At 41.7% G+C, this 14,428-nt stretch overlaps 1 protein-coding gene across 10 annotated transcripts in view; it reads right to left on the bottom strand.

Moving 5' to 3' along the window:
- LOC109520448 (tumor protein D54-like) overlaps window positions 1-7,636 on the bottom strand; it is a 30,345-nt gene extending 22,709 nt beyond the window's left edge. For 5 of the 10 annotated variants that reach the window (XM_019877676.1, XM_019877677.1, XM_019877678.1 and 2 more), the window contains exons 1-2: window positions 7,446-7,636; window positions 4,060-4,107 (exon numbers count right to left, since the gene is read on the bottom strand). In XM_019877676.1, the coding sequence (XP_019733235.1) occupies window positions 4,060-4,107; window positions 7,446-7,621 (224 nt within the window). In that variant the 5' untranslated portion in view covers window positions 7,622-7,636. The remainder of the gene's footprint in view (window positions 1-4,059; window positions 4,108-7,445) is intronic. The other 5 variants (XM_019877680.1, XM_019877681.1, XM_019877684.1 and 2 more) reach the window with 1 other exon arrangement.
- Between the last annotated feature and the right edge of the window lie 6,792 nt (window positions 7,637-14,428).

The following is a 14,428-nucleotide window of genomic DNA, read 5'->3' as shown; positions in this document are numbered from 1 at the left end:
GAATGACATCGTCACACACTGTACACAGAGATTTACCGGCGACATCGAGCTTTTTCACGAAATTCGACACAAGCACAATGGTTCCTCTTTACTGTTTCCTACTGGGGACACCGTCAGCTTTCTATCCAACCAGTCCCATCGAAACGTGTTTTTCAGATCCGCATCTATCTGACGCACTTTAGCTTCGTCGCGAGTCTCGATAACATTCGGCATCCGCGAGAAAGTGGTTTAGGAAGGCGAACACGGATTGGTTGTGATTTGCATTTGCCGAAATGGCGAACAATCACAACAAGTAAGACATTGGTTTTAGCCCGTATAGGAAGTAACGACAAACTAACGCTTCGCGATAAAAAACGGGATTCAAAATGGATGCTTGCAAACGTTACTTGTAAACATTATGGGCCCCGAATCTGCCGAAGACAAGTCCGGACCCCCCGCACAGAATATTTTACGGATTTGGAACAATATAAAATAGGTCCATTTTGACTGGAAAAAAAGCGGAATTCCGCCAAAACACGGAAAAATCTCATCCCTGAATAATGTTCCTAAATTCCAGAGGTCCCTGTAAGCAGCGTACGCATGTCTGAGTGAAAGAGTGGCTGCTGGTGATGGGCTGAGAAGCAAGAAATGAGCGGAGAGATGTGCATGAGTGAAAGACGAAAGTGGTTAGTTAGGTCTGAATGTGTTCGAGGTGATAACAGACACTTTCCAAATACTTTATGTGACCCACTATAGCAAAATGAGTCAGAACTGGCTCAGGTAGAGCGCTTTCATCAATTCAAAGTTACAACTTCATGAAATGCTTGTGGAGGCTCTCAGTCGTACAGGAAAGTTCCATCATAGAAAGGGTTCCGTTAGTCGTCATCTGTACCTGTGGGTAAAAAACAAAAAACAAAAAACAAAAAAGGACGTTTCGCTTTTCTCACAGAAGCTTCGTCAGCGGTAGACAACCCTGAAGTCTCCGTGAAGACTCCGGGAAATTGCTCTGCGCTAAAAAGCTGAGCGTGGCCTATTTGAGCACTGGGTGGGGATGGTTAGTCACGCCCCTATGGTGACCATTGATTTCTAAATTCCCTATCGTTGGGTCTTGATTAGGCCTATTGTTTGGGCTTGGGCTGAATAGCTACTTTCAGTTAGCCTGATCAGCCTGTCTATGTCCCTTGGTGGTCAACAAGTTATTGTAAATAGGAGACAGGTTAAATCTGATACCTCCTTCACGGTTCAGAGAGGGTGAAAATTTTTTAACAAAAATCGCTTCCTTTACTCCCCTTTCAAACCATCTCTTTTCTGTTCCTAGGATTTTTACTTGTTCATCTTCAATTGTGTGGTTTGTTTCTTTTAAGTGTGCGTATACTGCACTTTTGTTATCATTGTTTTTCCATTTGTTGTTAATAAAGTATTTTCTTGAGTGTTTGTTTGGTTTCTCCGATGTAATGTTCCTTGCACTCACTTTCTTGGCAACGGATGGAATGAATCAGATTGCATTTTTGGGTGTTGGGAACCTGGTCTTTGGGGTGTACTAGTTTTTGTCTCCATGTGTTTATCGGTTTAAAATAAACAGGAATATCATGTTGTAGAAATATTCTTTGTATTTTCTCTGAGAGGCCGGCAATATAAGGTACACAGACACCCCTTCTCTTCTTTGGTTGGTTTCCTCTCTGTTTGTTTTAATTTTCCTAACTTTGCCAAAGGCCATTTAGGGTAGCTACACCCTGACAGTGCCCTCTCAATGTGTTTGACCTCACTCTCTCTCGACTTGGTGTTGGTGGAGATTTGGCTCGCTGTGTTCAAGTGTTCTAATTACACCTAGCTTGTGTTGCAGCGGGTGATTGGAGTTGAAATGCAAATACTGATCTTTGTGCGTGGGTTTTCTGTAGACCTCAACCTTAAGAGTTTTGTCCTGCTCTAAGCTGACCTTGCAATCCAAAAAGGCCAGTGCGTTGTCTTTTGCGTCTGCTCTGGTGAATTTGATGCTGTCGTCTAGATTATTTATGTGTTCGGTGAATCCCTCAACTTGTAACTTGTACATGGAAGAATTTGAGAATTTGGCATTGTCTTCATACAAAGGTTCCCCACCAAGCCATTGGTTTAGATATGTGGATGACACCTTTGTCAAAATCAAAACAACGGAAGTTGAGGGAACCTTAACCTTAAATAGTGGCAGGAACAGAAAAGAGATGGTTTGAAAGGGGAGTAAAGGAAGCAATTTTTGTTCAAAAATTTTCACCCTCTCTGAACCGTGAAGGAGGTATCAGATTTAACCTGTCTCCTATTTACAATAACTTGTTGACCACCAAGGGACATAGACAGGCTGATCAGGCTCACTGAAAGTAGCTATTCAGCCCAAGCCCAAACAATAGGCCTAATCAAGACCCAACGATAGGGAATTTAGAAATCAATGGTCACCATAAGGGCGTGACTAACCATCCCCACCCAGTCCTCAAATAGGCCACGCTCAGCTTTTTAGCGCAGAGCAATTTCCCGGAGTCTTCACGGAGACTTCAGAGTTGTCTACCGCTGACGAAGCTTCTGTGAGAGAAGCGAAACGTCCTTTTTTGTTTTTTACCCACAGGTACAGATGACGACTGACGGAACCCTTTCTACGAACTTCATGAAATATTGTGAAGTGTTCAAAATTTGCATTATGTAAAAGACAAGACAAAACATTACCTTGCTATGATCAGAGATATCCACATGGAGAATCCCCGACATACGGCTATCAGTATAAATCTGAGAAAGCTTTTTGATAATTTTGTACTCGTTTTAATAGTTCTATGTGATTCTTAACATGAAGCCGTGAATCTGCAGGAATGTTCCATACACAATTGCCATGGACAGTGGCATTGCTATCAGTATCAGACCTCAAAATAATAATAATACATTTTATTTATAAGCGCCTTTAAATACTGGCATCTGATGGTCTATTGTCGTTCATTCGAATAGCGTTAATACATAATAAATCACAGATGTAGTGGCAAGCCTAACTGCCGTAATTGGCGGCAATGTTCAGGGCCGACCAAGTTGTAACTCGCATATTTTTCAAACGATTTTCATGAGGTTAAGCGTGTTATCAATAGGGCTGCAGCTATCAAATATTTGGTATTTGGATATCCTACAGATTTTTTCAATCAATCGGTTATTCGGATAAAAATTAATATTTAATATTTCGCTTGGTTCAAGTGACAGAACCCCCCCCCAAAAAGCCAAAAAACAAAAAAACAAAAAAACAAAAAAACAAAAAAACAAAAAAACAAAAAAACAAAAAAACAAAAAAACAAAAAAACAAAAAAACAAAACAAAAGAAAAACCCCAAAACAAAAAAAAAAACAAAAAAACCAAAACAAAAACAAAACATTAGTAGGAACGGCAACTGTCAGGCTGTCAGCATCAGAGTGCAGAGTGATTTACGTCTGTTAACTTGAGCCATGCTAGCAGGGCTGTACAGTGCAGTGTCAACGTCTCTCAGTGTCTCTTTTTTGCCCTGTGAATTAGCGACTGAACATTCAGGTCACAGTTTCAGGACACAGTCCCATTGTGGTCTGAAGCAATGGGTTGTGATGGCAATAAACGACCCCCAAAACACAGTCTGGAAAACGAGTCAAATCAGCCGTTACGCTACGACATGCTGCCTGGAACAACTTTAAAATAAATCATTGCTAACCACTGATGTCCAGATATTATTTGATAACTAAGGTTCATTTTGAAGTTGGCCTTCTCATCGCGTTGATAGCGTAGCACAATCTTTGAGATGTCATTGGAAAGGTAAGATCATTCTTTTTGATTATGGCAAAATCTAATTCCGGAAATATATGTCACAGTGACTCATTTTGCTGTGGCGGGTTACAAACAGAAGCAACGTGTCAGTGCCCCTGTTGCAGTGCGACAATATTGCTACCACTACGTTTGTATGTGTCCACGAACCACAAGGAGACGCTCCTCTGAAAACAGCAGCAAACAGACAACACAGGGCTCGGCCACCAAAAATGAAACGCTCCCAAGAAGCCAACAGGCAGCTCAAGTCAGGCCAGATGGAGAAACAGTAAAAATGAATCAACTCACGCTTCAGAGTGGGTAATGTCATCCAAAGTAGCCGAGGCAGACACATATCTGAAGACACAACAGCAGGGTCAATAAATGTATGCAATGTAGCTCGTGATGTTCTCTCACACATCAATAATCACACAATATTTGATCATTCATAACCAAGAGGGTCATCTAGAAATACATTTTCTAACAAAACACCTAAACTTCTCTGCCTATTTCGTTCTCAGTGAAAACAAACAACAAGAAGTTCAATATGGTGAGTGGGCGACACTAGCCTGTTATGACATGCTGGATGAAACAATGAAAATCAGTCTTCTTTGTGAGACACAGCTGATGCTTTCACATTGAAGCACCCCAAAGTTGGAAATGATTGGATTTGGATGTGCATACATGATGTCATCTTGACCTAATTTCAGCCAGCAGAGGCCCTAATTAATGCTGCATGTTTGCTACGAGTTCTCTGGTGGGATGGTGGTGCACGGGAGGGGGCAAGGCAAATTCGACAGCAAGTTTGTTTGTCAGCAGAATTGTATTCTAAGCAGAGAAGACATGCTGAATTTCGACGACGCGGAAAAAGTCAAGACCAATTCATGTACCTGATTCAGGGGGGAACACCCCTGTATGACATCACAGAAAACCGCTGCGTGGATACAGTGATGAAAGGAAAATTCCAGGGTCCCTCGTGTTTTGCTGAATTTTTCCCCGAAACGAATCTCATTTTTCGGAACCGAAGTGTGCATGAAAACCCAAAACTTTGCACACACATTGGGCCTGGCAAATGAGTTTGCTATTTTGAAGCTGTCAAACCATTACAAAAAATGGCTCTGTAAGACTAACCCATTTTAGAAAAAGATTAAATTGTTTTTTTTTTCAACTGATGATTTTTGTCAAGCTTCAGTCCAATATTCACAATGTACAGTAACATTTCCAAAATAATAAAAGGACATCATGCTATCAAAATCTTAAAAGCTATGACGCTAATAAATGCACAGACACTAAAGATGTGACAGTCCTTTTTCAAAGCAAGACCTATTGCTTACCAACCTGCTTATTTTTCCATACTACTGTCAGAGACTTTATACTTGCTTCAAACGAAGACTGAGGGCTTAGTGGTCTATAATAAATTGAATCCCATCACAGTGGTGGTGAGTGTAAAAGTGTAAACATTAGAATGGAACTATTTTAGAAAGAGTTACTTAAATATAAAAGGTAAATATTTATCGTTAAAAAGGGTCTCTCTGCCTCTTGTCAAACATTTTTTTCATTTTCTGATGTTTCTTTTATGTAATGAAATCTAACAAATAAACAGTCCATTAGCAAAGCTAAATTCATTAAAAAAATAAGTAATGTTGACATTTATTCTTGTGTGGATCTCAAAACTCACTAATCTGTAGAGCAACATTGAGCAAATAAAGCAAATAGCATTGTTGATATACAATGGATAGATGATATATACTTTTGACCTCAAGCTCCTCGATATGATTGACGTCAGCTGGAAGCGTCTTCTGGTGTTTGAGCACATGCTAATGTCGCTGTTTTCTTACTTTATCCCCAGATACTTAATAAGTGTAACACTTATTTTTTTGTTTATAGCTGCTTGATCTATACCCAAACGTGGTTCTAGTGAAAAATGTACTATACCTAAGCACTTATTTTGGTCTTTACAGACTCTACATTTCACATTAGCAGTTACCATTAGCGTCTCCATATTCTCATCTTCTCTCTCCTTGCTCGGTGTTGCATGCTAACCGAGTCCTCATCCGCCTTTTATGAAAGTGTGTCTTTGTCTGCATGGAGCGTCTCTTTTTCTCCACGGAGCAGAGTATTTGTTACTTATTAACTAGTGGTGCGGCGCAAGCTAGGTTAGCATCTGGCTTTCTTATGCAGAGGCGAAAGAAAAGACTTCCAGGAGTATGGGTGACAGCGTGATGTAGATGCAACGCTCTTTTAAACCAGCAAAGTGTGATTGATCTGTACATAGTGGCATGACACGGATTGGTGAGCTTTGGGGATAGTAGCCCTTAGTAAAGCCTAAATTTGATTATCACAAAATCGCCTTGCCCGTGATGGCAATTTCAATCCCAAAATGAAGTTACCATTAAACATGCATACTTAAGAATATAAAGGTCAATGTCTTGAACACTTTGAGAACATTTTATGGCAGACCTGAAAAGGCATGTCCACGCACGGTGACCTTCAAACTTGCCTGAGTTACACCAGTTCTGCCAGGAAGAACGGGCAAAAATTCCTGCCAAATTTTGTGAGAAGCTCATGGAAGTATAGACAAAACGTTTCACCCAAGTTATATAGTTTCAAGGGCATAGTACCAAATACTGATGACATGAACTGTATGTAAACTTCTGACTTGCGTCTTGAACAATTGCCCACCGAAATCCTTGTATTTGGCAAAAAAATTGCACCATGATATTTTTGGTTCTACAAAAAAATAATAGCCGCATATGTTGGAGCTTCAAAATACCGTATTGGCCTGAATATAAGACGGTGTTTTTTGCATTGAAATAAGACTGAAAAAGTGGGGGTCGTCTTATATTCGGGGTCTAGACATTATACCTATTCACGACGCTAGATGGCACCAGATATCATTGAAGCGAATGCTGAACTTGACTCCCCAGGCCAAAGTGAACCCCTGACATGAAGAATAAAAATAAAAATAGCGGTATCACGAAGAAGAAAAATAAAAAATAGCGGTAAGAAAGAAAAGAGAAGAAAATAATAGAAGAGATAACAGAAAATAGAGAAACGTAGTGACAATCTGGAGAAAAGTGGGTCGAAGATCGGCCAGGTTAACCGGCAGCTGAGGAGAAGTTATGATGTAATTTACATTTCAAAAACCAGAAGCCGTTCATTTACGAATGTGATTGCACTTTAGTTTACATATTTAAATGTTCAGATATTAAGATTTGAATGAGGCAAAATAACATGCTTTTTCTCTCAAATATATTGTTATAATCATTTGTTTCTTGTTATAATCATTTGTTTCAGATGTACTGTAATTATTTTCTGTAAAAAAATTAATTTGGTGCTCAAAAAGTCTTTTTTCAAACTTCAGTCTTGAAAAAGAGGGGCTGGTCTTATAATCAGGGCCGTCTTATATTCGGGCCAATACGGTAATGTTTCACAATAAGAAGACCAGGAGTTGCAATTATTCCGTTGTTGTCAACTGGTTATACTTTATGTGTGAAGCTCAATCATCTGGTGTGCGACAAGCCATAGTCTACAAGCAGTTAGAGCTGCTAACAACATACAAAACGTGAACGGAGCTTGTCTTAATTTGTACTAGGCATCATATAAAACAATAAGATGATGTAGCCGGAAGGCTATGCACGGCTAAATTGTGTCTGCGTGAAAGGATGAAAACCAAAGTGTACAGAAATACATACGCATTGGAGGTCTGGACATCTTGCCAGCTCTTTGTGAGATTTTGCTTGAACTCATTGAGAGGGCTGAGGCCCAGTTTCCGCTTGAGCTCTGTGGCATGTCTTTCCTTGGCGGACAGAACCTGACGTAGGGTGCTGATCTCCTCCTCCACCTGAAAAGCAGCAGATACGGGATGCATGACAAAGGTTCCCCTTCCTGCAGCTAAATGACACCAAGAAGGCCTGCGACAAACGATAAAGCACACAAAATTTGAAAACAATGGGACACCCCAAAAGAGAAAGTTAGGCTGGTTGATGAATCAAAACCCATACATTTTGGGGTCAGGAAAATTTGCATTTGTATCCATTCAACCATTATTTGAACTGCTTATCCACACACGTGGTTCAGCCTAACCCAGCTGTCTTCGGGCAGTGGGCGGGGTCCACCCTGAACTGGTTGCCAGCCAATTGCAGGGCACACAGACAAACAACCATTTGTGCTCACAATCAAAACATTGGGACAATTTAGGGTGCTCCATTAACCTAGCATGCCTGTTTTTGGGAATGCGGGAGGAAACTGGAGGACCCAGAGGAAGCACACACAGGCACTGGGAGAACATGAAAACTCCACACGGAGGCCTGAGCCGAATACGAACCCATGACATCAACACTGTGAGGCGGATGTGCTAACCAGTCAATCGCCATGTCACCCTTTTCATCTTTACTTTCATTTTTTTTTTCCTCAGTACAACTCGTGTAGTTTGTGGTGCATTCTCTCGCTGATGCGCACCACAGTGATGACGTAGCGAAGAGTACCAAGCTTACAGCAGCAATGTGACAAGATACGGTTCTTCACCACAGTGGCGCCGAGGCTCTGTTGGCCCATTGGTGATTACTATATTACTACGTTCAACTGCAGTATCCTACACATACACTACCATGAAGACGACAATCAACGTGCATTGTGGGATTACATTACTCAAATAAGAGATTTGTTTGTAACACATGAAAACACGTACATGTGGTCTTAAATTCTTCAGTGAAGTCCCTACTTTAGGCTGGCCAACTTCCTGCTCATGAAAGCGTTTGATTATGCTTCTTTTTCACACACTTTACAGAAAAACATCTTGTATTCCTCGTCTTGACAAATCGTAGAAAGGGTTCTGTCAGTCGTCATCTGTACCTGTGGGTAAAAAACAAAAAACAAAAAAGGACGTTTCGCTTCTCTCACAGAAGCTTCGTCAGCGGTAGACTACCCTGAAGTCTCCGTGAAGACTCCGGGAAGTTGCTCTGCGCTAAAAAGCTGAGCGTGGCCTATTTGAGGACTGGGTGGGGATGGTTAGTCACGCCCCTATGGTGAAGAGGCCCATTGATTTCTAAATTCCCTATCGTTGGGTCTTGATTAGGCCTACTGTTTGGGCTAGGGCTGAATAGCTGCTTTCAGTTGGCCTGATCAGCATGTCTATGTCCCTTGGTGGTCAACAAGTTATTGTAAATAGGAGACAGGTTAAATCTGATACCTCCTTCACGGTTCAGAGAGGGTGAAATTTTTTTTAACAAAAATTGCTTCCTTTACTCCCCTTTCAAACCATTTCTTTTATGTTCCTAGGATTTTTACTTGTTCATCTTCAATTGTGTGGTTTGTTTCTTTTAAGTGTGCGTATACTGCACTTTTGTTGTCATTGTTTTTCCATTTGTGTTGATAAAGTCTTTTCTTGAGTGTTTGGTTTCTCCGATGTAATGTTCCTTGCACTCACTTTCTTGGCAACGGATGGAATAAATCAGATTGCATTTTTGGGTCTTGGGAACCCGGTCTTTGGGGTGTACTAGTTTTTGTCTCAATGTGTTTATCGGTTTAAAATAAACAGGAATATCATGTTGTAGAAATATTCTTTGTATTTTCTCTGAGAGGCCGGCAATATAAGGTACACAGACAGTCCTCAATAGGCCACGCTCAGCTTTTTAGCGCAGAGCAACTTCCCGGAGTCTTCACGGAGACTTCAGGGTTGTCTACCGCTGACGAAGCTTCTGTGAGAGAAGCGAAACGTCCTTTTTTGTTTTTTGTTTTTTACCCACAGGTACAGATGACGACTGACAGAACCCTTTCTACGATGGAACTTTCCTGTACGACTGAGAGCCTCCACAAGCATAAAAACAGTTATACTAACAATATAACACCTTAATTCTTAAAATAAGATGGGTTTTTTTTCACATTTTCAGATAGTGGTGTGCCGCGAGATTTTTTTTCAATGAAAGAAGTGTGCCTTGGCTCAAAAAAGTTTAAAAACACTGATCGAGGACACTCACCACATTCCATTTGAACAATATGGGGGAAGAGCCCCACCTTGTGTTTTCGCAGAGAAATACGTCTTATAGCTCCTGTGTACCGTTCTGAAATGCCGCCCCAGGTTGGCTTTCTTCGGCAATGCCACTGTTGCATTGCAAATCAAACAAACAGGCTTTGAATGAGAATAAACAAAAAATAATCTTGCTCCCACTCAAGGTGAAAATGGTAGTTCTTGGCTTGGTTTTGTCTGAGCCATGTTGACTTTTGGTGGTGACAACAACTATGATCGCGAGGTGCTCGCTACTGTTGAACAACTTCCAGCAGCGTTTCCAACTCATCGGTAAGGAAATTAGTTGGCTGTCGCTGAATGATGTCATCAGGGCGATGGCTAATATGCGATTTACTTGGGGAGATTTTTTTTTTCTTTTGTAATTGTTATTTGTTGATTTTTTTTGTTTATTTTAGAAAAAGAAACGTTTTACATTTACATCCAGCCCAGATTGTAAACCTGGCGGGATCAGCCAGCAGCGACTTCATTTGGGGGAGGAGCCACAACAGCACCTGGCGCCTCTTGAGGTCGTTAGAGTTGCATACCTCGCCCAAGGCCAAACCAAAGTAGCACCAACATATACAAACTCCTATCCCTTTGCATCACTACGATCATAAACTTATATATATATATATATATTTTTTTTTTACCTACACACCTCGAGGTTGACTCGGGATCAGTCCGCGGTCGACTGGTTGGGCACCCCTGATGTAAACAATGCGCCACTGGCTTTAGGTGATGTTGTCATTAGACTGGAGCCAATCATGCGGGTCACTGGCCGGAGAGAGGATTGTGGAATTACTTTATGCAATTTGCTTATGGACATATCTTTTTTTGGGGGAGCGGGGGCATCTGGATATTCATACTTGGTATCCAGATAACGCCAGAGCAATTTTTTTCAACCATATTAGCCGCTCACCAATGTGGTGACTGTGGGAAATAGTTACCTCGTCACTTCCCATTCCACCTGTCACTGGCGAGGTGGCCAAGGTGCATGCAGCCTGCCATTGGGTTAAAATCCAATGACTGCCTTGGCCAGTCAAATACCATTTTACTTTTATGCTATAACTTTGAAACTTGAAGATTAGAGACATTTATGACATTTACTTTCACCCTTCAGACGCAGGTAAACTAGCTGCGTTAGCTGTAGAGATTGACGACAAAGACAATTGAGCTCACCAATAGTAGGTTGGATATTAACTTTTGAGAACATATTAAAGCGGTAGATTAGACACCATGGAGAGTGTCATCTTTGTAGTGTAGTAATGTCAGAGATGTTGGCTAGGGCAGTTGAACAGAGGCTCGAATGCAGGAACAGATCGACTTTCACTGCCTGCAGGAGGCGCAGTTTTCTATGAAGCCACTCTGTGCGCTTCTCAACTGACACCTGACCTCCGCAGCCTCTGCCGGCTTTTTATTGATCGTGTATGGATATTACAAGTGATATATCAGAAAAACACTCCCTTCTTCATTTACCGACAAAGTAGGGTTGTATGTATCCATCCATCAGTGGCGGATGCTGGTCTGTTAAGGAGGGGAAGCTCAATTTTGGCCTACATCATAAAATGTGTCCGTTTATTTATACGTGGATTCTACTTTCTGTTCCTTTTCAAGAAAATTATCTGTGACCCTGTCATACCAACAAGGCGTCTTTTCCAGGGACTTAACTAGTGTCCAACAATTACAGCAACTACAATAAAACCCACCAGAACTAAAAGATTAATTTGTCGCGAGTCGTTTTCAACAAAGAGAGTGTCGCTCAGATGATTAGAAGAAGTCTCCAGTTTAACTCAGAACAGAATGAGAATTGAAAAATGCTCCCACGATGCCGACACCAAAAGATCGGTGATTGGCTCATTTTGTTGTCAATCAAAAAGAGATTCAGCCTCAGACAGATCATCCAATGATCATGCAGAAAAGCTCAGCGTCGGGCCAGCCCATACACGCCCACTGTCCATAGACTTCCAGACACGCTGAGCGTCCGATGAGCGGGACAAAACCAGCATTTATCCAATGACTCGTCTCGTTTCAATGCATTGGGACAACGGGCTCTGAACTCTAGACGCCCAGCGTCCGCGCTGTAGACGCTCAGCGTCCACACAGTTAAAGCACAGTGAAGCTGCGGGAATGAATGAGAAGAGAGTCGCGTCGTAACCAGTAATAAGAGGCTGATTTGGAAAAAATTTGAGCGCGTTGTAGCGCATATTTAGTCAATGACATACATATACACACAATTGTATGTACACACATGTATTTGATCACTTATTTTTGGACATTTTGGGGCTTCCCTTGCAGTCTTAGAGCAATCACCTCTGCCATCCATCCATTTTCTGATCTGCCTCAGCCTCACAAAGGTCGCGGGGGGTGCTGGAGCCTATCCCAGCTCTCTTCGGGCAGTAGGTGGGGGACACCCGGAACAGGTTACCAGCCAATCGCAGGGCACACAGAGATGAACAACCATCGGCGCTCACACTCACACCTAGGGACAATTTTGAGTGTTCAATCAGCCTGCCATGCATGTTTTTGGAATGTGGGAGGAAACCGGAGTACCTGGAGAAAACCCACGCAGGCAAAAGGAGAACTTGCCAACTCCAAGCAGGAAGGCCAGAGCCCGAATTGAACCCTGCACCTGTGCACGGTGAGGCCGACGTGCTAACCAGACAGTTAATATAAAAATGACAAAATGTGATCTGTTGTCACAGACCCTCTTCCTTCTGTGTATTTCCGATTACTTGCTTGGCCACCGGGCCACTGGTTGTACGGTATACCAGTTCTAATTAGGTACCAGGATACCAAGGCATTTTAAACTATACTTGAAAGGTACCGGTGCTTGCAGTACCGCCACTCGCAATATAATGTTATCGCATTGTAAAACTACAGTTGATTTGATGAGGAGCAAGCCAGAGGCAGCATGGACTGGAGCAACAGGGGTAGCAAGAGGAACGCTGGAACGAAAGGAACGAGAGGGAGTGATAGATTGATTATTTTTAGTTATCATACATTTGCTTATTATTCATGTTATTATTGTTATTTTGATATTGATTGATTATGCTCGCAAAGAAGAAAGCTTATGCCTGCAATGATAAATTGATTATGCTTGCAAAGATGAACGCTTATGCCTGCAATCATTAATTGACTATGCCTGCAATGAAGAACGCTTATGCTTCTAATAAAGATATATTAATCATTATGTACTCACATTTATAATCCTTTGTATTATATTTATATACTCACATTTATAATCAAGAATGCTTAGTGCACTGTGTGGAAGTTTAGGGACGCAACCACCTTTCCGAGGACGTGGTTGGGAAGAGATAAGTGTTAAGACTAAACAGGAGCAAGGTTGGACAGTGAATGCAGCCATCAACACCAGCTGCAACGTGATGTTTTTGTAACAATTGCACACATGTACGTAATTTACACTCACATACACATCGTAGAAAGGGTTCTCCTTTTTTGTTTTTTACCCACAGGTACAGATGACGACTGACAGAACCCTTTCTACGATGGAACTTTCCTGTACGACTGAGAGCCTCCACAAGCAACTCACATACACACACATAGTCAAACAAGTTCAGTGTGTCTTCAACAGCCCCCACCCTTTAGGTTGGACACACCTATGTAGTAGATTTCCCAATAAATAAGGGGGTAAAGGGGGAGATCGTGAGCGGTGACGTGCCGAGAACTGAAACCGAATGCTTCTCCTTTTTCCCTCCTGGTACCAGAATTGAGTCTCCTGTCTCCTCCTTGTGTTTTATTCCTGAGTATCAAATTGGATAAACCTGACAGGGAGACATAGGCACGCTGTGTTAACTCGAATAATAACTCCACTTGTATGATGGTCGTAGAACTCTTTACTTCGCGACCGCTCACCTTAACCAACAGAAGGACAACTGAACTCCCTCCCCAAAACCCGTGCGCTCATTTCCCTTCGTTGAGGCAACACTGCCCCCTAGCAGTGTAATATTGTAAAGGTTATTACTAAAAATAAAACAATCTCAGTCTCTTCTTTAAAAAACAAAATAAATAAAAAACAAAACAAAACAAAAAAAAAACAAGTACTGCTCAATACAACAAGAAAAAGCAAGACTGAACATTACATTTGAAAGTACAACGTGTATGGTGAACAGTGTGTCGGTTCATTTAATTGTCCAATGCCCTTCATAGAGAGCCTTGAGTAACAATGCTGGAGATGCTCCTTTTTTTGTTAGACAGTCTGCCAATTGATCTTTGGTACTTGACCATAGCACCCGCTAGACTCCTTTTGAATGGATCAGCTCTTTAATCGAACTGATTTCCAAGCGCAGCCTTTTTTCAGCAACAGACTTGGTAGATTTCAATGCCTCCATAAGCGAATGATTATCGGTGACACAAATGATCGGCACAGGTTGGCTAGTACTACCAGCATAGAGCTCAGAGAATAATGTTGACAGAAAAATGGCATTGTCAATTCCCTCAGACATAGCCAATGTCTCACCTGCTAGTGTACTCCTGACAATTCTCTTAATTTTCTTTGACTGCCACGAGATGGGAGAAAACCAGCCGCTTTCGCCCATCAAAACAATGAAGTGTCCACCTTGGGTGCCCCCATCAGAGAGGTTTGCCACAGATGCATCAGTGTATGCAACCAACTTTAGGCTATCATCTTTCCCAAGGTGTCTAAAGCTCAAC

This window comes from Hippocampus comes, unplaced genomic scaffold (genome assembly GCF_001891065.2).
Source record: "Hippocampus comes isolate QL1 unplaced genomic scaffold, H_comes_QL1_v1.1 scaffold1051, whole genome shotgun sequence".
Classification (NCBI taxonomy): domain Eukaryota; kingdom Metazoa; phylum Chordata; class Actinopteri; order Syngnathiformes; family Syngnathidae; genus Hippocampus; species Hippocampus comes.
This window is presented reverse-complemented; position numbering and strand designations above follow the sequence as displayed.